Consider the following 20953-nt stretch of genomic DNA (forward strand, 5'->3'; position numbering starts at 1 on the left):
AACTAAGCCGCAGAAACTTTCATGACAAAGGCTCCAGATATACAGAGAGAAAACATTACTTAAAGTTACGTGGAAACCTCAGTTGACAGGGAAATGAAGCCTTAAAAGACAGAATACATCTAACAAATACGGGGAACAGAGTAGACACTGCAGCTGGCTATTCGTAAAGGACCACAGTTTCTCCCTATGGATCAACACTCCCTACAAAATAAACTGTACCTTAATTATCACTTATTTAAAATTACACTTTTACAGAGCTATTTAGTACCTGACTCAGAAAAACAATCGCATTTATTTGAGGTTTAACATGAAATCATACAAATAAAATTTGTATAAACACAAATCCACATCGAGTCATAACACAGATAGCAAAAGACAAAGTAAAAACAAAACTAATTGGCGGCTACATACAGTTGGACACAGTTGTGTCTTGTACGCTAGAAAGTCTTTTACAAAATTATCATCTTAGATCAATAGAAGACCAAACTTCAATGTTGTCCTTGCAAGATGGGCTGCTTTAGCAATCTCTTCCTGTTTTCTCCAACGTCCCTTTTTAATATGGCTGGTAATTATTTTGGTGATTGCCATCCCCTCGAGATGCCTTGCCATAAGTGCTCTGTTGCCCACTGTAGTCTGCATATCCGTGCATATCCATAGTTCCCATAGTTATACCCAGTATAACCATAGCTGCCATAGCCACTATAGTTTTGATCACCACCATAAGCACTATTGTAATTTCCATATCCTTGATCATAATAGTTATTAAATCCTTGGTTCCAGTTTTGGCCCTGACCTTGGCCACGACCCCTAGTACCTCCTCGTCCACCAGCTGCAGCACCTCTTCCTCCTTTTTGTTGTTGCTGTTGCTGCCTACATACCTCTTTGGGTTGTGCAACTTTGATTTCACACTTCCCAGAACCAATTTGATATCTGCTTTCCACCAATTTCTTTACTGGCTCTCCGTCTGTATATGTAATAAAACAAAATCCTCTTCTTTCATTTGTTTTTGTATCCATGGGAAGTTCAATATTTTCAATCTCTCCAAAGGCTCCAAAATATTCTTTAATTTGTTCTTCCAAAGTATCTGGGCTCAATCCACCCACAAAAACCTTTTTGGGGGGTTCCTTCCCCAAGCTTTGGCCCTTTTAGGGTCTATCAATTTGCCATCCAGCTTGTGTTCTTTCAGTTTCAAAACCTTATCAACACTAGCAGCATCTTTGAAATGCACAAATCCAAATCCTCTTGATCTTCCAGCGACTGGATCTGTTTTCACTGTGCAGTCTACAACTTCTGCAAATCGAGACAAATATTCAGTCAGATCTTTCTTGCTTGTATCCCAGCTCAAGCCTCCAATAAACATTTCACCGTCATCCTACTGATTCACATAACACATTAATTTTTCTTTATAGTCAAAGAATTGAGGATGAAGAAGCTTGGAGAAAAGACCAGTCTCTTGAGTATTTTCCTGTGTCTACTGACTTCCTATGTAAAATTTAAATTATCTTGTTCTTCATTTGTTATCCATAAATTCCAGGAGTAGTGATCTTATAAAGGTCTGAAAAAATATATTTGTTGAATAAATTCCAGAATAAATGGCAGAGGAAAAATCCACCTTATTGATTGTGTAGGTGGGTGGACTAAAAGGTACAATTCCAGCATTATTTCCCCCTTATTAATGAACAATAATTAGAATGTAATAATACAATGGTAGCACACAGTGGTGGAGATTCTGTGGTACATGTAATAAAGTCTTAATGGATATTTGGGGTTTAGAATTTGTAAACACTCTAGAAAAGCTATGGTTGCTAAACTGTATTTTGTACTTGTTGGATATTTAGACTTTGTTTTAGAGTTTGGTGTTTCTAGCATAGTTTATATTTATTGTTTACTAAGTGTCAGACACTATTCCAACTGCTTTTTATCTATTATCTCTCATAACCCTATGAGGCATAAGTACTAATATTAGCCCCATGTTACATAGGGGTATGATTGCAGCTCAGAGCGATTACCTCCCTTGAAGTCTAACGACTCCTAGTTAGCTGTTAATCCAGCTCTCTGGTGCCTGTGGGAGCAGCTGTGCTCAGGGTCTTCCTACTCTGCCATCTTGCTTCCCCCCGCACATGCCCAAATCCAGCTCTCTTAACCACAATGTCATCTGCTGAAGCTTGTGGTAAAATACACACAACTCGAAGTCTGAGTTATCACTTTCAGTGCTAATCTTGGCTGGAAGTTTGGGCTTTGGAAGTGGTATGGCTTGAGCGGGGATCCATTATTTACTAGCCAACTAGATTTGGGCAGTTCACTTCTCTAAATCTCAATTTCCTCAATTGTAAAGTGCAAATAAGCAAATAATACCTCTACCTCTTACAGCTGTGTGGATTAAATGAACTAAAGTAATACGTGTTACTAAAGTGAGATAATTCTGCCATTGTTCCCCACCCCCCCCCAAGGTGAGTAGCATGTATTGAACATGTTGCTAAGCATTCTTTAGAGGTCCAAGGTTTTTCAGAGAAGTGTTGCTCCAACTGAAAAGAAGAAGAGTTAAAAACGAGATAAATTGTGGTTCTGGGGACCACACTTTGAGAAATAATGGCATGGCACAGTAAACGGGTGAGAGAATTTGTGATTGCATTTGTGCCTGCGTTTTCACCTGCACCTCTTTCAAGCATGCAGACCACTTGTACATGTTTACGTAAACACTGTAGTGTGTCATTGGTCCTCAGAAGACTCAAGTTAATGGGTTTTTATGTAGTTGGCAGTGTCCAGCTATATTGCCAAACCTGCCACTGTGTGACCCGGGGCAAGTGACCTCAGTTATGCTTCAGTTAAGAATTTGCAAAACTACCGGGTACATATTAAGCCTCTTTTAAAGTGTTAAAGTTAAAAAAAAAAAAAAAGTATCCTTTAGATTGCCTCTGGTCCGCCTCAGAGGTGCCAAGTGAGGTGAGCAGGCCATTTACACCTCGGGTGTCAATCCTACTTCACCGAGAATAGGGAGGGAGTTGCTAGTTTAAATTCTTTAGCCCCAGATAGTCTCCAAGGTGTGAAAGGAGTCGGGGAGAGGACTTAAAGCCTTCAAGAAATTAGGGTGGAAAAGGTATATAGAGAAAACTTTTCTTTGTGAGTCCAGTTTAGTCTTTTTGCTACCGAAGTCTTAGCTTCGGTTTCTAGCGTCTGGGGCTGGGCACTTAAGAGGGCCATTTTTCACGGACGGTACAGCCAGCTGGCTTGTATGCCCGAGTCCTCACCGGCTTCTCTGACCACTCTGGGGCGGCTCCTGCGGACCCGCGGCGCATCCCCGATGTAATCCTTCTGAGCCTAGGACCCAGCGGCTGCCGGGCAGTCCTGGCCCCGCCTCTCGGCGCATCAGCGCCCGCGGATTGGCAGCGCGGCTCCGCCTCCGCCATGGCTGCCGCCCGCCGCCGGGGCTACTAAGTAGCTGTAGAGGTACTGTTCTCCGCTGCGGCTCCCCGGCCGCCCTGTCCGCGGGAGGGTGGCGCATGGGTCTCCTCCGAGGCGCGCCCCCATGCGCTCGGGCCATGGCGCGTCTGGGCGCTGTGCGCTCCCACTACTGCGCGCTGCTGCTGGCCGCGGCGCTTGCCGTCTGTGCCTTCTACTACCTCGGCTCCGGCCGGGAGACCTTCTCCAGCGCCACCAAGAGGCTGAAGGAGGCCCGCGCCGGAGCCCCCGCCGCGCCCTCGCCGCTGGTGCCGGAGCTGGCGCAGGGCTCCGTGGCGCCGGCCCCGGGTGCTAAGGCCAAGAGCCTGGAGGGCGGCGGGGCCGGGCCGGTGGACTATCACCTGCTGATGATGTTCACCAAGGCGGAACACAATGCCGCGCTGCAGGCCAAGGCCCGCGTCGCGATCCGCTCCCTGTTGCGCCTCGCTAAGTTCGAGGCGCACGAGGTGCTTAACCTGCACTTCGTGAGCGAGGAGACCAGCCGCGAGGTGGCCAAGGCCCTGCTGCGGGAGCTGCTACCGCCCGCTGCCGGCTTCAAGTGCAAGGTGAGCGGGGCCTCAGCCGGAGGTTCCGGGCGGGTGGCTCGGTCAGCGCGCGCGCCCGGCCAATCTCCAGGGGTCAGGAGGGAGGTGTCTTCGTTGCGCTGCCCACTGCCAACGCCAGTAGAAGCCTACCCTCTCAACCCGATCCCCCTGGCTGAAGTGTGCATTCACAGCACGCTGGAGGCGTCGTCCGGGGGCGTGTCCGGGAGCCTCGTTGTTAGCCGACTACCCTGACCGCGTCTCCCCCTTTAACTGCGGCCTCCTTGAGAATTGGCACTCCCCGTCTTTGCTAGCGTTACAGGATTCAGCAGTCAGTGCCTTCAGAGCCTGCCCCTCTTTTTATTCTTCTCAGTCTTTGACTTTTTTTTTAAATAAATTTATTTTGTTTATTTTGTTTTTGGCTGCGATGGGTCTTCGTTGCTGCGCGCGGGCTTTTCTCTGGTTGCGGCGAGCGGGGGCTACTCTTCCTTGTGGTGCGCAGGCTTCTCATTGTGGTGGCTTCTCTTGTTGGGAACACGGGCTCCAGGTGCGCGGGCTTCAGTAGTTGTGGCTCACGGGCTTAGTTGCTCCGCGGCATGTGGGATCTTCCCGGACCAGGGCTTGAACCCGTGTCTCCTTCATTGGCAGGCGGCTTCTTAACCACTGTGCCACCAGGGAAGCGCCTCAGTCTTTTACTTTTGAGGATGGAGCAGGTCATTTGAACGTACCAATATGCTTCTGGTGCAGAGTCTGCTGGACAGGGTCTTCGGCCGCTTGAATTGTTCAGGTTACAGTGACATTTCTCATAGCTCATTTCTCTAAGGTATTTCAGTCGGAACGTCAAGCCCAAACCCAGCCAGTGTGAACCATCTCATCTCCTCTGTGTGCCCCCTTCTCCCCTACCCTCAAGGGTCCTGAACCCATTTAGAGAAGCACCGGGTTCCTCCCAGGAGGTACAGATAAGATCTGGGGAGAGCAGAGCTAGTCACCTTGTCCCAGGCTGGACCCACCTGCATCCCCATCATCTCGCTTCACCTCCTGGCTCTGCTTGTCAGAGATTGGATTCCTAACTTAGAGTTAATGGTCTCAGTTAAATTGCTTGCCTCGTTTTGACCTAACAGTTGCACAGAGGGGATCCAAGGTCTGATTTTGGGATAGAAATAGTAGGTGATCTTAAAGGATGGAGCCTGATGGTGGGGGGATGGGCGGTGAGGCAAGAGTAGTGTTCCATGTGTTTGTGCCCAATGAGTGACTAAGGGGAGCTGATGCCAGGATCCTGCAGGGTTCAGGGGTCTGTTGTTTGTTGTCTTCAGAATCAAGTTCTAATTTCTTGGTAAGGCTGTCTGTGTTGTGGCCCTGGCTCTCCTCTTCTGCCTACCTTCTTGTCCTCCCCCTCTGTGCACCTTAGATCTTAACTGTACTGAATGTGCCTTTACATAAGCTATACTTTTCACCCAGAATGTCCTTCCTTCCTTCCTGGGCCCTTGGCCACTCTTTACTTAGTTTTCACCTTCCCCCAGGAATGTCCATAGACTTGGGGACAATCTGTGTGCAGCCCTCCACAGCTCTCCTTTCCAGCTTCCCCCCATAGCATCAAAAGTCTGTCTTCTGCCCAGAACAAATGAGCCCATCTGGAACACCCACCGTAGTCAGGGAGAGGTACCTGGGCCTGGATTCCATGGTACAGGAGGCCAAGAATCCAGGTCCTGGAGCTTGTGGCTGGCCAGGCCCTTGACACCCACTGTCTGACTTGGGGTTTTTCAGCCTGGGGCCCATCGCATTTGCCCTAATTGCAGTCTCTGGAAGTAGGGCCTGGCAACCTGTTCCAGGTGGTCCTTGGGACTTTAATGTTTGAGAAATTCTGTGCTAGTCCAAGGGAGAAAACCAAGGGCCCTTGATCATAGGGCCAGTCTGGGCAGAGCTGGGATTTGACCGGCTCTCCAGACACCGCCTTGAAGACCGGCATGTCGTCTCTTCACTTTCTGAGTCAGAGATCACAACTCAGGCCTATCTCCTCCATTTGCTAGGGCTCTACTGTCCCCTTCTCGAGCTCCAGCCACAGTATCTTGTTGCAAACTCAGTGCTTTCCAGCCTACATGCCTCTGCTTCTGTCATTCCACTGTCAGGATACCCTTTCTGTGTGCGTCGCCGAGTCTTGCCCATCTTTGGATACCATCCCCTCCTTGGAGCCGTCCAAGGAACCCCCATTCAAAAGGCACATCTTCCTCTTCCTCGTGTACCTCCCTGGTGCTGTAGACTCTATGACGTCTTATCTCCCACCCCTATGCCTGGCACATAGTGGGCACCGGAAATACTTGTCCAGGGCAGGTCCAGTCTCAGGGCCAGCTTCCCTTCTTGGAGTCCGTGTTTCATGCTTTGACTCCTTCCCTCTGCTGGGCCCAGTTCTGACAGCCTTAGCCATCACCCAAGGCCTGAGGCAGCTGCAGATGACCTGAGGGAATTGACACCACCCCTACTGAGGCATGAGGAACGAGGGTCTGGGGGCTTTCAGCCAGATGGCTGTGTTCAGATAAGGGTTTATCAGTTCTAGCTAAAATTGCTCCTGTTCTTTTGAATGATTTTTTGTGAATCTGTTTTCTGTTTGTGACAAAAGGTGCTCTTTTTGTTTTATTTTTTTCTTTAAATATGTAGTCCTAAAAGGTTTGCCTCATTTTAGTTGTCATTTAATTCTTCCTCAGGTTTGGAATGTGTCTTCTGGTACCACTTCACACATGCCTTTCCCTCTACCTGGAGTACCTCCCACCCCACCCCCACTTCCTTAACTGGTACTCTGCTTTCAGGTCTCAGCAAAATGTTATTTCCTTGGTAAACCTTTCCTGAGCCCCCATTGTACATTCTCATCACACCAAGGACTTTTCCTTAGTAACATTTCTCACACTTGTCGTTATGTAATTATTGAATGAGTTATTTGTCTACCTTGCTAGACTGTAAACTCCTTAAGGGCTTGGACCCTGACCTCTCTTAAGTGTATTCTTAGCAGCGAGCATCATGTCTTACATATGGGAGTGCATCTTATATGAGAATTATTTTTTCAGTATTAGTTAGGAAGAATGACACTAGAAATTCTCACCCCAGTTGCATCACAGCTGGAAGGGATCTTCAAGAGCATATAGCAACCCAGGTGAGGAAACTTGCCTAAGGCCACTTGGTGAGTTACTGACAAGGCTGGGGGCTAGACTCAAGTCCTAGGCCAATGTTTTTCTCTTTGTACCATGTTCCGCCTTTAAGGAGCACTTCTCTCTTGTAAGATAAGGTAAAAGAACAGTCCACTCCCAGGGAGAGTTGCCCTAAAGTGTGTAAGAACACCTTGGGAAGAGGAAGGCAGCTCCTGGCCCACCCGGCTGTCTGGAGACAGCCTGAAAGCTCTTCCTCCCTCAGGGTGGGATCTGGGACTCCGCCAGGTGTGCGGGATGCAGGGCAGGGCTGCAGTGAGCCGGCCTAGGACTCGTGCTCACACTCAGAGGTCTCTTCTCAGGCCATTTTCAAGTGTCACAGAAATGGTGGAGCCGAAATGGCTGCAGAAATTGATCATAGAATATTACTAGTGACTTTAGATTACATTTTGGTTAATTAAATACTAGCTAAAAAGCTATTCACTTAAACAGAAAAATCTTGTTTCCACTTATTATTGAAAGTCTTTCAAAATCCACTGGTTTGTTATCTCCTAACAGTATGGAAATATATTATTTGTTCACTTATTTAATAAACATCCAAACCTGTTATGTTCGAGGTACCAGGATAGGAGCTGCTTCTAGCTCATTTAATAAGTCTATGGACTAACTGCATCAGAATCTCCTGGGGACAGTTATTCAAAATACAGACTCATGGACCCTGCCCCAGCCTGTGGGTCAGAATCTCCTGATGGGGCCCGGAAATCTGAATTTGTACGAGGCTGTGGCAGCAGGCATGGAAGTCCTTGCTGTAAAAGGGATACAGGAGGGCCTGATGCTTTCCTGCCCACCTTCAGACCCAGCTCAGGCATCCTTGCCCCTGTGCAGCCTGCCCTGGGAGCACAATGCCTGACACATAGTAGACCTTCAGGGAGCATTCGCCTTTCATTCAGGCTATCCTGGCTCTGCTGTCATCTTGTTAAAATGGGGCTTTTATCACACCACTCAGAACCCCCTGGCTCCCGGCTCCCTGTCATCCAGGTCATTCCAACATTCTAGCCCCACAGCAGCTGGCTGCAGCTTCCTTGTCCAGCCTTTCCCCACTAAGCTGCAGGAGACGCCGTCCCTTCTCCTGGAGCTTTGCTCGCTTTGCTTCCGAGCCATCTATTGTCTCATTCTGTCTGTCCAGTGGGATCTCACCCTTCTAAAACTTAGGTCCAGACTTGTGTTCCATAAGGCTTCCTTTTGCATTAAGTTTGATAGAATATGCCATGGGAATCCCACATAGTGGTAGCTTAAGCAACATGGAGCTTTATTTCTCATCTAAATGGAGTCCAGAGTAGGAGGCGTTCCGGGCTGGCCCAGGAGCTTCATGCCATCATCAGGGTCCTAGGCCCCTCCAGCTCTGTTTTACCATCCCCACAGGGTGGCCCTTGTCCTCATGGGCCAGAATGGCTGCTAGAGCCTTAGTCATCACATCTGTGTTGCAGCCGCAGGATGGAGGAAGAACCAAAGCAGAGTTCCCGTTAAAAATAGTTAATAAGGAGAGGAGGGGAAGCTTTGGGGTAGGCAACCAGTCATCTCCCTCAGGAGGCTACCACGCATGTCGAAGCCCTATGAATGACTAAGCACCTGTCGTGTGTTGGACCCTGAATGCACAAATGCAGGGGACACAGAGGGGGCACAGGCACAGCCCCCTGCCACCCAGGTACCTGTGTCGCTTAGCATCACCCCCACGTACAGCCTGTCCTGTTGCTAAACCTGCTGGGTTGGGCACAACGTGGTCCTGAGGGAGGGAGACAGCACTGAGTTTAAACCCCAGTGGCCAGTTACTAGCTGGTGACTGTGGGCAACCCCCCTCGCCTCTCAGGGCCTCCCAGGCCTCCTGTAAAATGAGGATTAAACACCCATCCCCCACGGGGCGGTAAGGATTAAACGCAGCCTTGCTGTTTTGTGCAGGGAGTCCAGTGCTAATGCATCCGTTGTTGTGTGTCCAGCCTCACAACACGGTTCTACTCTGCCGACTTCTGGGGACTCAGCACTGACGGGACCCTGTAGCCATCTCCTCTCTCCTTTTCGGGGTGGCCAGCCCCTTGCAGAGGCCTGGGGGAGCTTACCCAGCACTGTGCGGACACCCTCAGGGGTACAGCAGGATTGCTTCTTGTGCTGCTTCTCTCGTGCCGTCACTGTGTTATCACTCAGATGGTGACGACTCAGAAAGGCCTTCCCCGAACCCCTTTTCTAAAGCCGCAGCCACCCTAGCCCTCGTTATCTTTCCCATCACCTTGTTTGTAGCACGTACTCATGTGCTCATTCATTCAGCAGATGTTCTTGGGTGCTTCCCTGGCACCAGGCCCTGTTTTAGGTGCCTGTGCCAGTAGGAAGAGAGCCAGTCCCTGCCCTCATGGAGCTTCCATTCTGGGGTTCTGGGGGTGTGTGCGAGATCGACTTTAAACAAACAAACCTGTCCATGTAGAGTGAGTCAGATCGTGATCCATTGTATAGACAAAAGTAAAGGTGGATAAGGACACAGGGAGTGTTCCTGTGTTGGGGTGCGGAGTTGTGGGCTGTTTTGTACAGCTGGTCAGGGAAGGCCTCGTGGATTTAGTGACCTCTGAGCAGGGGCTGAAGGAAGTGAGAGGGAGAGCTCTTTGGACATCAGGAAGCAAGTTTGGAAAGTCACTACCCCGTTTCCTAGTTTGCATTCTGCCGCTCCCTACTAGAGTATCATCTCCATGGGGGGCAGAGCATTACTTACCTTCTTCATCTGCTGAAGTGGACAGGCACCCCGTAAATGTCACCCCTGTTTCTGGCCTGAGTTGGGAGTGGCAGACACAGGGACAGGCGCCTCCCAACCCGGGGTACAGACCAGACAGACTTCTGAAAGGACAGGCAGCTCTGGACGGCCGCTGGCCGCCTTGCAGGGAGGGCAGTCTCTCGGAGGCTAATTCAGAGGAGAGGAGAGGAGGATGGGGCAGCCTGCCTCCCAAACTCGCCCATCGCAGCAGTTTCTCTTCCTTCCCTAAGGGAGGTGGTAGTGTGCACAGGTCGGGGAGGAGGGCTGAGGAGGGGGCGGGAGGCAGGGAGTGCTGGTCAAGTTAGGGGGGTCCTCCATATGGATGGTGCGAAACAATGGAAACAGAGGTGTTCCCTCCTCCTCCATCACCATTATATTTTTAGCACAGTTCCTGGCACTTTCTAGGCTCTCAGTAATATTTTATAGTCGACTGATTGATAGCTATATTAATTCAACCCAAGAAATCATAGAAGAGTCCTCGGGGATCTGCCCCTCATACATGAAATTTCAGCCTCCTCAGAGCACGAGGCTGGGTTGCTTTGTCTCCAGATGACACGTAGGAACAAGAAGGAGGCCTTGTGCTTTCCACACTTAAAAGAGACTGTTGGATTTCAGGAGGAGCGTGTGCTGAGGACTGGGCTAACAAGAAAAGTGTTAAAGCTCTTTGCACACCTCTTCTGAATTTGCAGTTTCTTTTACTGCAAGAGCAAAACTGTGAGTGGCTTTGAAAAGCCTCAGCTCACAGTCGGGGCTTGAAAGAAGCCTGAGGGTAAAGACCTCCATGCTGGCTGTCTCAATTAAGCTAATGACAAACAGGTGACAGAGCTGTGCAGCTTCTCCGGCATGTCACAGCAGCAGGAACCTTGACCAGAAGGAACCTTTTGACTAAGTTATGACCGTCTGGGAAAGAGGTGATCAAAGAAATGTATCCTGAAGTGAGAGGCTCTTTGAAAAGATTGACTGACATTTTATACTATAGAATTTGGAGAATTTACCAAATGCAATGGAACTCTTTTAAATTATAATATGCTCGTAATACAACTGTAATAGTTTGTGTACCAGTGCATGTTTCTCATGGAAAGCTTTAGTTATGGGTCTGTAGGGAAGACCTTTGTGTGGCATTATTGTGTCATGTACACTATACTCTGGATAATTTCACAGGTATTTGTTGAAATTATAAGGCAAAGCCCATAACATAAGACCAGCGATCATCATGTAGACGAAATACACTGACACCTGGGTGATTTTGCTGTGGGGCTTCAGTGCATGTATGAAGTGTTCCAGCTTTGGGTAACAGTCATTGTTTATGATTACTTGACTGTTCTCTGTTCCAATAGGTCATTCTTTTGAAAGACAGATGATTACATTTTCTTGCGGTTAAAAAAAACCTGAGATGTAATTCACATCCCATGAAATTCACCCTTTTAAAATATACAGTTCGGGCGCTTCCCTGGTGGCGCAGTGGTTGAGAGTCCGCCTGCCGATGCAGGGGACACGGGTTCGTGCCCCGGTCTGGGAGGATCCCACATGCGGCGGAGCGGCTGGGCCCGTGAGCCATGGCCGCTGAGCCTGCGCGTCCGGAGCCTGTGCTCCGCAACGGGAGAGGCCACAGCAGTGAGAGGTCCGCGTACTGCAAAAAAAAAAATAATAATAAAATAAAATATACAGTTCAACAAAACTAGAAAAATTTGAGATCTCCCTTACTGTAACATTGTCACAGATCATTGAAATACAGTTCTTTCATGATGTCATTAGACTCAGAAATATATCTTATTATTGGTTTTGTAGACAGATTGCTTAATATCAAAAATATACAATTCAGTGGTTTTTAATATATTTACAAGGTTGTTCAGTTATTCCAGAACATTTCATCACCCCAAAAAGAAACTCCATACGTATCAGCAGTCATTCCCATTCTGCCTTTTCTCTCAGCCCTGGCAACCACTAACCTGCTTTCTGTAAATTTGCCTATTCTGAACATTTCATATAAACGGACCTTTTGTGTCTGGCTTCTTTCGCTTAGCGTAATGTTTTTAAGGTTCATGTTGCAGCATGTGTCAGTACTTCATGCCTTTATATGGGTGAATAATATTCCATTGTACGGCTATACCACATTTTGTTCATTCATTCATTTGTTGATGGACATTTGAGTTTCCACTTATTGGCTATTGTGAATAATTTGCTGTGAACATTCATTTACAACTTTTTGTGAGGATGTATGTTTTCAGATCTCTTGGGTATATATATACCTGGGCATGGAATAGCTCAGTCATATAGTGAATGTGAGGAACTGCCAGACTTCTCCAGAGGAGCTGTCTTATTATTTTACATTCTCATCAGCAATGTGTGAGGTTCTGATTTCTCCACATCTTTGCCAGCACTTGTTGTCTGTCTTGATTCTAGCCATCCTACTGGGTGTGAGGTAGCATCTATTGTGTTTTTTTAAGTATAAATTTATTTATTTATTTTATTTTTGGCTGGGTAGGATCTTTGTTGCTGCACCTGCACTTGCTCTAGTTGCAGGCTTCTCATTGCGGTGGCTTCTCTTGTTGTGGAGCACGGGCTCTAGGCACACGAGCTTTAGTAGTTGTGGCATGTGGGCTCAGTAGTTGTGGCACGCGGGCTCTAGAGTGCAGGCTCAGTAGTTGTGGCGCATGTGCTTAGTTGCTCCGCGGCATGTGGGATCTTCCTGGACCAGGGATTGAACCCATGTCCACTGAATTGGCAGGTGGATTCTTAACCACTGTGCCACCAGGGAAGTCCTCGTTGTGGTTTTGATTTGCATTTCCCTAATGACTAAAGGTGAGATGATTAGGTACTGATAAGGACAGACAACTAAATGTATTTGGTATATTTCTTACATATTTACCAAAATACATTTTACAAGAAAATCCAGGTATCTTGACTCCCCTCCCCATCCTGAAAGATGTTGTAACATCTCTGGAAACACTTGTTTCTGAAGAGCACAGTTTGGAGATTTTTGATGTGTACAGTAATAATATGCCTAAAATCAATGAGGAGGTGTTATTAGTATGAAGACTGGATTAGGAGAATAGTAACAATATTTGTTCAGCACTTAGAGCTTATGAAAGTGCTTGCAGAAATGTCTCACTTGAGCATCACTGCGCCCTGTGAAGGAGCCTTCAAGGCTGAGAGATCCGGTGACATACTTGAGCTCCCACACTAAGCCTTGGGGCTGGACTGTATCACATGCTTTGGGGAGTAGGAGGGCAGGACAAAACAGGGAGCCATTGAGGTGTGCAATCTGTATCATCCTCCTGCCCGGATGCCCCCAATAAACATTCACTCTGAATAAAGACTGTGCTTGCTGCCAGAGCCTTGCAGAATCACCAAGCATTGGAGCGGGAAGGAAACTCTGAACCTGTGGGTGCAGCGTCCTCCCGGTGAGCTGATAGATCCTGGGCGGCAAGGCAGTGATTTATGCAGTGCGCACAGCGCTGGGGTTAGACGCAGCCCAAGCCCTTCCCTCTTCTGTTTGTCAGTGTTTTCAGCAGACTCTGGCCCTTTAGGGAGGGTGGGTGAGAGCCAGCTCACCCTAAACCCCACAGCAGAGTGGACAGGATGCAGGGTCGCTTTCACCCATCCCAGCAGAGCCTCTTCCTGTGTCTCCAAGGATCCCTCTGCCTTGGGAAGGGGAGGGGCGACACCACCCTGATCTCTAGCGAGCCAAACCTCTGCTGTTCCCTGGGGCCAACTTTCCAGCTATCCAGTGCCTGAGACGACCGGGGAGTTAGTATTGGGGGAGCTGTATTCCTCCGAGGGAAACCACGTGGTTTGTCCTCTGCTTGGGGCTGAGCGCTGGAGGGAGCTCCAGGGCTAGAATCCGCGCGGTGCTCCCAGGCCGATGGAGAAGGAGCTGCAGGAGTGCAGCCCACACTGGGCCTGCCCTCCTTGGTGGTCACCGCATCCTCGCTGACACCCAGTAGGGGGAGAGCTTGCCCTGCTGCTCCCAGGCGGGGTCACGTCCCCTGCGCATCGAGTCGTGTGCGGCGCTCCGCGCGGCCAGTTGAGGGCGCCGCTGCACCGCGTTTGCTCGGCTGGAGCCCGCTCTGCCTCTCCCTCCACGGAAGCCTGAGGCGCAGGCAGAGCTGTTTTTGTTCATTCTCCGCGAGCGTTCCCCTTTCTGACTGACCACCCCCCCGCCCCGGGTTTTAGAAGGGAAGACTGAAATGAAAGGGAATCTGCCTGGCGATTATGGGCGGTCATTTCCTTCCTGAACGGGGGTGGGGTGGGGGTGGCGGTGGGGGGAGGTGTAAACCTGTTTTGATGAGGCCCTTAGAAAAAGGTGGATGGAAAACAAGCTGGGATGGATGGAGAAGGCTTCAGTGCTTCTCTGCGGCACAGCCGGAGAGAAGAGAGTGGATGGGGTGCGGGGTGGGTCTCTGCGCATCCCGATCCTCCTCGCCCCTCCTTGTTTCCCTGCCCTATGACCCCAGCTGGGCGCTGCCCACGGGCCTCGCAGCTCCCCAGGGCACATCCTTTCCTGTGGGGTCCCCAGCACACCTAGCACGGGCCCTCCGGTAAAGGGAGGCACGCTTCCGCTTAACAAGGGGAACTGTGCCTCCTGGAGCAGCTCGAAGGTGGAGCCCCTCACCTACGGTGAGTTCGCCAGAGTCGCAGGGTTTGCGTTCTGTCAGCGGCCCCGGGTATCCTCGCTCTTGGTGGGGACTTGGGTGAGAGGACAGCATGGTGGGGAGAGTGCTGTGACCTGGGTGCTGGGTCTGGAAGGCCCCTTGTTGCCTAACTGCCTGGAGCCTCCGCGTCCTCAGCAATCAGAGGGGCTCGGATCCCCACCTCCAGCCATGTCCCCATGGTGAGTGGCAGCTTCCCCAGTCTGTCTCTGGCTGAGTGAGGTCGCCATCGGAGAGGAGGAGCCCAGCTGTGACTGGAGGGGCGGAAGGGAAGCCGCCCATCCCCGCGGCAGCAGGCAGGCTCTCAGGGTACCTGGCAGGGCAGGAGAACTCCCTGCTTCCCCTCCTCACACCTTTCCCGGTCCAGGCCTCTTGCCTTTGGCCTTGGGGCCGCTCACACTGGCCTGTGGGTCGCTCAGGGCAGCCAGGATGGCTGGTCAGGATGGTCAAGCCTGGCCCCAAGAGGCAGCTCTGTGTGCTCCCATTCCCGTTTCAGGTGCCTGTTCTGAGCAGCTGAGCCAGGCCCCGTTGGCTGGCACAAAGCCTGCTGTTAACGTAATGTCTTTTAAATTAAAGCCATTTGTTTTCTTTATTGGGGTAATTACTGTTAAGCAGCCGTGATTAAGTGATCCGCCTGCTGGTGGGACAATGTGTCCGAGAGGCTGGCCTCTGTTGCCCTGCACTGGTCCCTGATGGGCGCACACTGTTCTCCCTCGGTCTCCTCTTCTCTCCTCGATGGGGTTCACCACGCTTCCCGCACCAGAGGAGTCTGTCCTGTTCCTGCCACGGAGAGGCCCCAGGGCAGGAGCGTGTGGCTTGGAGCCTGAGACCTGGGCCCAAATGCGGGAACAGGGGGACCCTGGATGTAAGCCCTCTGAGCCTCTGACCCTTCACACAGGACCTTCCCAGAGTGGCTGTAAGGCAAAAGTGAGGCACCACCGGGGCCCTGGAACATGGCAGGTGGCTAATTAGTGGTGACTGCCACAAATGGTACCTGAGTAGGTGTTGGGGGGAGGACCCTTTTCTCATCATTTCGGAAGGCACGACACCTTTGATTCAACTGGAGAGCCGTGAATTGAGCTCAGAAATCACCGTTATGCCCAGGTGTATTTCAGGGTGTCTTAGTCTGTTCAGGTTGTTATGACAAAATACCACAGACTGGGTGGCTTCTAAACAATAGAAGTTTATTTCTCACAAGTGCTGAAGGCTGGAAGCCCAAGATTGGATGCCAGCGCGGTTGGGCTCTGCCAAAGGCCCTCTTCCTGTTTGCAGGCTGCCGACTTCTCACTGCGTCCTCATGTGGTGGAAGGGGCTAGGATGCTCTCTGGAGCCTCATTTATAAGAGCACGAATCCCACTCATGAGGGTTCCACCCTCATGACCTAAGCACCTCCCAAAGGCCTCACCTCCTCGTACCATCCCATTGGGGGTTCGTATGTCAACATATGAATTTTGGGGGGGACACAATCAGACCGTAGCACAGGGTGTTCTCATGTTCTTTCAAGTCTTCCTCAGTTCCCCAAACTACAGTGTTCTCTCCTTCTCTGACCCTCCCTCCGTCCCCCGTTTCCCTTAACAGTGCACTGTTTGCCTCTCTCTGAAAGCACCCCAGGCTGTGGCCTCATTTGGTGCTCAGATGTGTCCATGCTTTCTCTCTTCTGCTAGAAGGAAGAGGGCCTGATCACCAGCTCTCCCTTGCCTACCGTGCCTAACATGTGCCTTACTCTGGGCAGAGGCTCAGCAAATGCTAGCTTGCTTTGGCCTGTGGTCTGGAGCAGGTGCCACTGTTTCTTATCAGGATGGGGAAGCTGGACTGTGCTTTGCTGCATCTTCTTTGTGAATGTTCCTTTCTAGAAGTTCCAATTCTAGAAGTTTCTAGAAGGTTCCAGTTCAAACTTGTTGCTAGTAAAGTGAGAATGTTTCCTGTTTTGCTTACCTCTTCTTAATGGTGTTTGTTTTCTCGGTCTCATTGCACACAGCAGTTGTTCATAATCTTTTTGGGACTTCAGCGAAGTATAACCTGTAAGCGATTTTAAAAAGCCAGGCTACAGGGGAGACCCACATCCCCCAGAGCTTGCTCATTTCCCTTTCCCACCCATCCCTCTGAGTGGGGTCTTGGGCCTCACCCTCTGTGGCTCATACCCCACCAACTGCTCTGAGGGGGCCCGGTTCTTACCAGATCAGCATGGCAGTCCAGGACGTGGGCTCCGTGAGACCTGCCCAGACGGTCGGGCTCCTTGAGTCCTGGTGACTGTAGGATTCTGGAGGGGCTTCACCAGCTCTGGCAGGTGGACAGGTGGATTAGTTGATATTGTTTGATAACCCGTACAGGATCAGGTAGAGTGCAAGCTTTGTTCCGGGCGCCCCTGGCCGCCACTGTCTGGGGGGCAGGAAGACACCAGGCGGGGGATTCCACGTGGACTGGGGCTGTCTTTGTGAGCGTGGAGGAGGGGCTGTAGGAGTCAGGGAGCTTTGGGGATGTGCATCCATTGTAAGTTGGGGTGGGACTCTCCCAATCTTGCAGAGGAGGGAATGGAGGCAGCTTGGGCAATAGGCCGTCTTTGTCTCCTGTACCTGGGAGGAGAGTCATGACCAGAAGATGGGGGAGGAGAGCACGGGACGGAGGGGCCATCTGGCTGGTGGGGCGTCAGGGCTCCGGAACAGGTGGAGGGAGCTGCAGCGCCTGTGAGGCTGGCCATCTCGGGGAGTGGCTGGCTGTCGTGTGTCTCTGCTTACCGAGCTGCCCGTAATTGTGGGAGCCTCTCCATGCCTCTGGGACTTAGCTCAGGTGCTTCCTCTCCTGAACACCCAGCCCACCTTTATCTGGTTAATTCTTTTCGCCCTTCAAGATTAGGCTCCGGTGGGTGCCAACTACGTGAGGAGGCCGTCCTTGACCGCCTCACCCTGCATTAGCCCTTCTCTTCTGAGTCCCGCTGTGCTGAAGTTGGCCCCTGTGCAAGCTCCTGGGGGCAGGGCTGTCTTGTTTCCTTCTGTGTCTCAGGATATGGTGCACTACAGGGCCTGGTGTAGAGTCAGACCCGAGCTGGCGCAGGTGGGCTGCAGAGCCCGCGGCTCCATCAGTCGTTCTTTGAGCGTGCTCTCACACCTTAGGGTGTGGATGGCAACATTGGGAGTCCTTGCCCTCTAGAGAGGCCTCTTGATTTACATAAAGTCTTCCTTGCATCTTTTAACGCAGGTCCTCCAGACAGGAAGTTGTCCAGTCTGAAACCAGCTTGGAAGATCCAGGTGTGTGTTTGGAGACTTCTTCCTGGGTTTCAAAACGATCCCTCCCCCCGCCGTGTATTACTATGCAGAGATACTGATGGGCGTCTGGAGGAGGTGGGAGGGGCTTGGCTTTTCTCTCTCACCTTATGCAAATAGGGAGGATGGGGCTGCAATGGCCACTGATCTGCCCAAAGCCTCCAGCTGGTGAGCAGTGCCTGGGGCTGCTTTTCAGCCTCTCCTGTAAGCAGCCCAGCCCCTGCCCATCGGCTCACTCTCAGAGTCCTGCCCAGGTATCGTGATCCTGGGTTCCAGGGCTCTCCCTGACCTCGGCTTCCACTGGCAAGGCTTTCAGTGTCTCTGAACCTCAGTTTCTTATCTGTAAGATGGGCAGGGACATTCTAGCCTGAGTGATACTCCGTAGCTCTCTTACTGGCATGTTGAAACTGGACTTGGCAAGCTGTAAAACACGTGTCCTTTCCAGACTTTTCCCGAGTGGGAGGGTAGGAGACTGGGGGGTCTTGAAGCCATTGTTTATCTCTCTCTGGGATAGCCTCCCAAGTCCTGCTTGCCGACTCTGCTTTGTCCCTCTGGGGGATATTGGTTCATTTCCCGGCCTCTGCCCCAAGCCAGGCTGCACCTCAGGATTAGGGGGCTGGGTGTGGAAGTGCCCAGACTCTCTCAGGGGTCTCGCAGCATCAGTGTTGTTATCGCACAGCTGCCGCCATTTAAGTGGTGGGCCCCCTGCTGGATTCCACCTTCGTGCTCTTATTAACCTTAGAGTGATCAGTCCTGTGAGGAGGGAGGGATTCTTCCCTAGGAAGAGGTTTCCCAGATGAGGATCCTGAGTCTGTCTGAGGTCCTGAAGTGGTGGAGCCTGGATGGGAGCCGATCTTTCGGACTCGTAAGCTCTGTGCCCTAATGCCTGTGATGTCTGTTTGTTTTGGTGGTTCGTTCCAGGCCCTCCAAGCAGGGGGTGCTCTGGGAGAGCTGGGGTTCCCCCAGGAGGTCTCCCACAGTTCGCTGGTGCCTGCTGCTCCCTGGGGCCTCACACACGTGTCCTCTTTCCCTGGTCACCGGGTGGTGTGAGAAGAGCAGGGGAACTTCAGCCTGCTCAGAGCGGCTCTCTCATTTCTCCTCCAAGTTCTGCCCTGAGAACCAGCTGGGAGCCTCTGTCGAGGATGTGGGATCTTAGAGGACCGTGGTGTTTGGAGCCCCCCTTCCCTCATATGGCAGCAGGTACAAGAGGTCGGAGCAGGGGAAACTGGAAAGGCCACGTAGTCCTCTCCCCTCATGTTACCTGGGAGGAAACGGGCCCAGAGACGCCAAATGCCTTGCTCAAGGCTACACAGCTAGTCCGCGGACAGGGGCCTGGGACCAGGTCTCCTGCCCACACCGCCTCCCTGCCTGCTGTCCGTTTCGTTGGTTCTGAAGCCAGTTCTGGGCTGTGCTGGTCTCTGTGTGCTTGTCTTCTGGTTTTGTCCCCAGCCTGACACATTTTTCAGATCTCACCCCCCTGTGACTGCCCTGCGGTCTCCTGCGTTTTGTGTACATCGAATGGCCTTGCTTGCTTCCTGCCCGCTGAGCAGCTGCTCCAGAATCCAGTTGATTGGGCTCCTCAGGTGCAGGCCCCAGAGCCTTCTGAAAGGCGCAGCGCACGCGGGGCTGGAGGGGGGCTGAGCCTGTGTGTGTATGTGTGGGGTGGAGGTATAAGGACCCCGCTGCTGTCTCCTGCCTTGGTCTGCACCCCCATCAAACCCAGTCCTGCTGTATCACAAGGATCTCCGGGTGCCGGGGAGTGGGCTCCCGTTATGTGAGGTGATGCACGTGGCGCAGGAGGCTCTCTGGTACCTTTTTCTGATTTACCATCCCACTCGCCCTCCCTGGAGAGTCCACTCTCTCTGGAGACCTGTTGCCTGAGCCTGTCTTCTGATGCCTCTTTTCTCCCCTGTGCTGTCTGCGGTGATGGTGAAGCTGTCAGATGGGAGGCCTTGAGGCCGGGCTCCGTGTTGGCTTTCTGTCCCTCTCGGTGTGGCCTGGCGCAGGGGTGGGCAGGAGCTTCTCGAATGAGCGTGGTGTTGGCTACAGATGGACCTGGGCAGGTTCCAGGCCCACCGCATCCCTCTGGGAGGGATGGGTAGCTGATCTCCTTCCTCATCTGCACGAGGGGCACAATACCATCACCCACCTCAAGATGTTGGCATGGGGATGAAATGCAGTGATGCAATGTGTCTACAGGACCTCTTTGTGCCCAGCACATACGAGGGGTCTGCTGTGGACCTGAGGCACGGTGGCCCCATCCTCAGTGAAGGCCGTCCAGGTGTGCTTTCTCCCTCCCAGCGGCAGTACCCTGTCTGGGTCCACCCTGAGAATACCACCTCGTGGCCCTGCCCTGCTGGTGTGCACCTGCTCATCCTGTGTCCCAGGTCAGATCCTGGTGCAGGTGGCCACCCCCCAGCCTGGGCTGTGCGAGCCGGCCGCTTGAATGCTCAGGTCTGTCTTATAAAAGAGCAAGTTTGGCACAGAGGCGGCCCGGTCTGCACACTTTATTACAGTTGGCGTATGTGCTGAGTAAGTGAGAGGGTGACTGAGGCCTGGGGTCCGCCCAGCAGCGTTACAGCCTGTGGTCTCCAGCTCTCTCACAGTGGGGAAGGAGCAAGCTTTCTTCTTGGGAGAACGGCTGCTGGGGAGGAGACCTTGATATGGGAGTACCCCTGGAGGGAGATGGACCTGTGCGCCTGCGGTTGGCAGGGCGAGATGCTTGCGATTTTGGCTGCTGTCTGTCTGTTTCAAGGTGATTTTAACCTGTGGTCCGTGTAGAGTGAGACTTCGGTCCTGGGTCCCCGGGGTTGGGCACTGCTGATGCCTGAGTCTTGGCCAAAGTCTCAGATCCCTGATCGCCCGCCCACTCGGGGTCTGGCTGTGCTGTGGCTCACTCAGCCAGGAGCAGGTGATGGACGGGGCATGGGGTGCCCAGCTACATGCTGCCCAGCCTCAGGGGCACCAGTCACCTGCAGTCTCCAGTGGAAGGGGCTCCCTGGTGTGGGCTTGTCTGCGAGCCTCACTTCTTCCACGTGTTCCCGCCTAAGACCCAACCTGGCTAGCGACTTCCTTCAGCTGTGGCGACTGGCCTGTTAAATAGCTCAAAGAGTGTGGAGAGCAGTGTTTGCAG

General features: G+C 51.8%; 1 protein-coding gene and 1 pseudogene across 1 annotated transcript in view; one reads left to right on the forward strand and one right to left on the reverse strand.

The window, feature by feature from the left end:
- Positions 1 to 359: 359 nt before the first annotated feature.
- Positions 360 to 3502, reverse strand: LOC132424408 (heterogeneous nuclear ribonucleoprotein D-like pseudogene; annotated as a pseudogene).
- The window catches only part of XXYLT1 (xyloside xylosyltransferase 1), a 190182-nt gene continuing 172633 nt past the window's right edge, over positions 3405 to 20953 (forward strand). Inside the window, exon 1 of the mRNA XM_060010913.1 lies at positions 3405 to 4004. Coding sequence (XP_059866896.1) covers positions 3501 to 4004 — 504 coding nt within the window. The 5' untranslated portion in view covers positions 3405 to 3500. The remainder of the gene's footprint in view (positions 4005 to 20953) is intronic.

Source organism: Delphinus delphis, chromosome 4, assembly GCF_949987515.2.
Source record: "Delphinus delphis chromosome 4, mDelDel1.2, whole genome shotgun sequence".
NCBI lineage: Eukaryota > Metazoa > Chordata > Mammalia > Artiodactyla > Delphinidae > Delphinus > Delphinus delphis.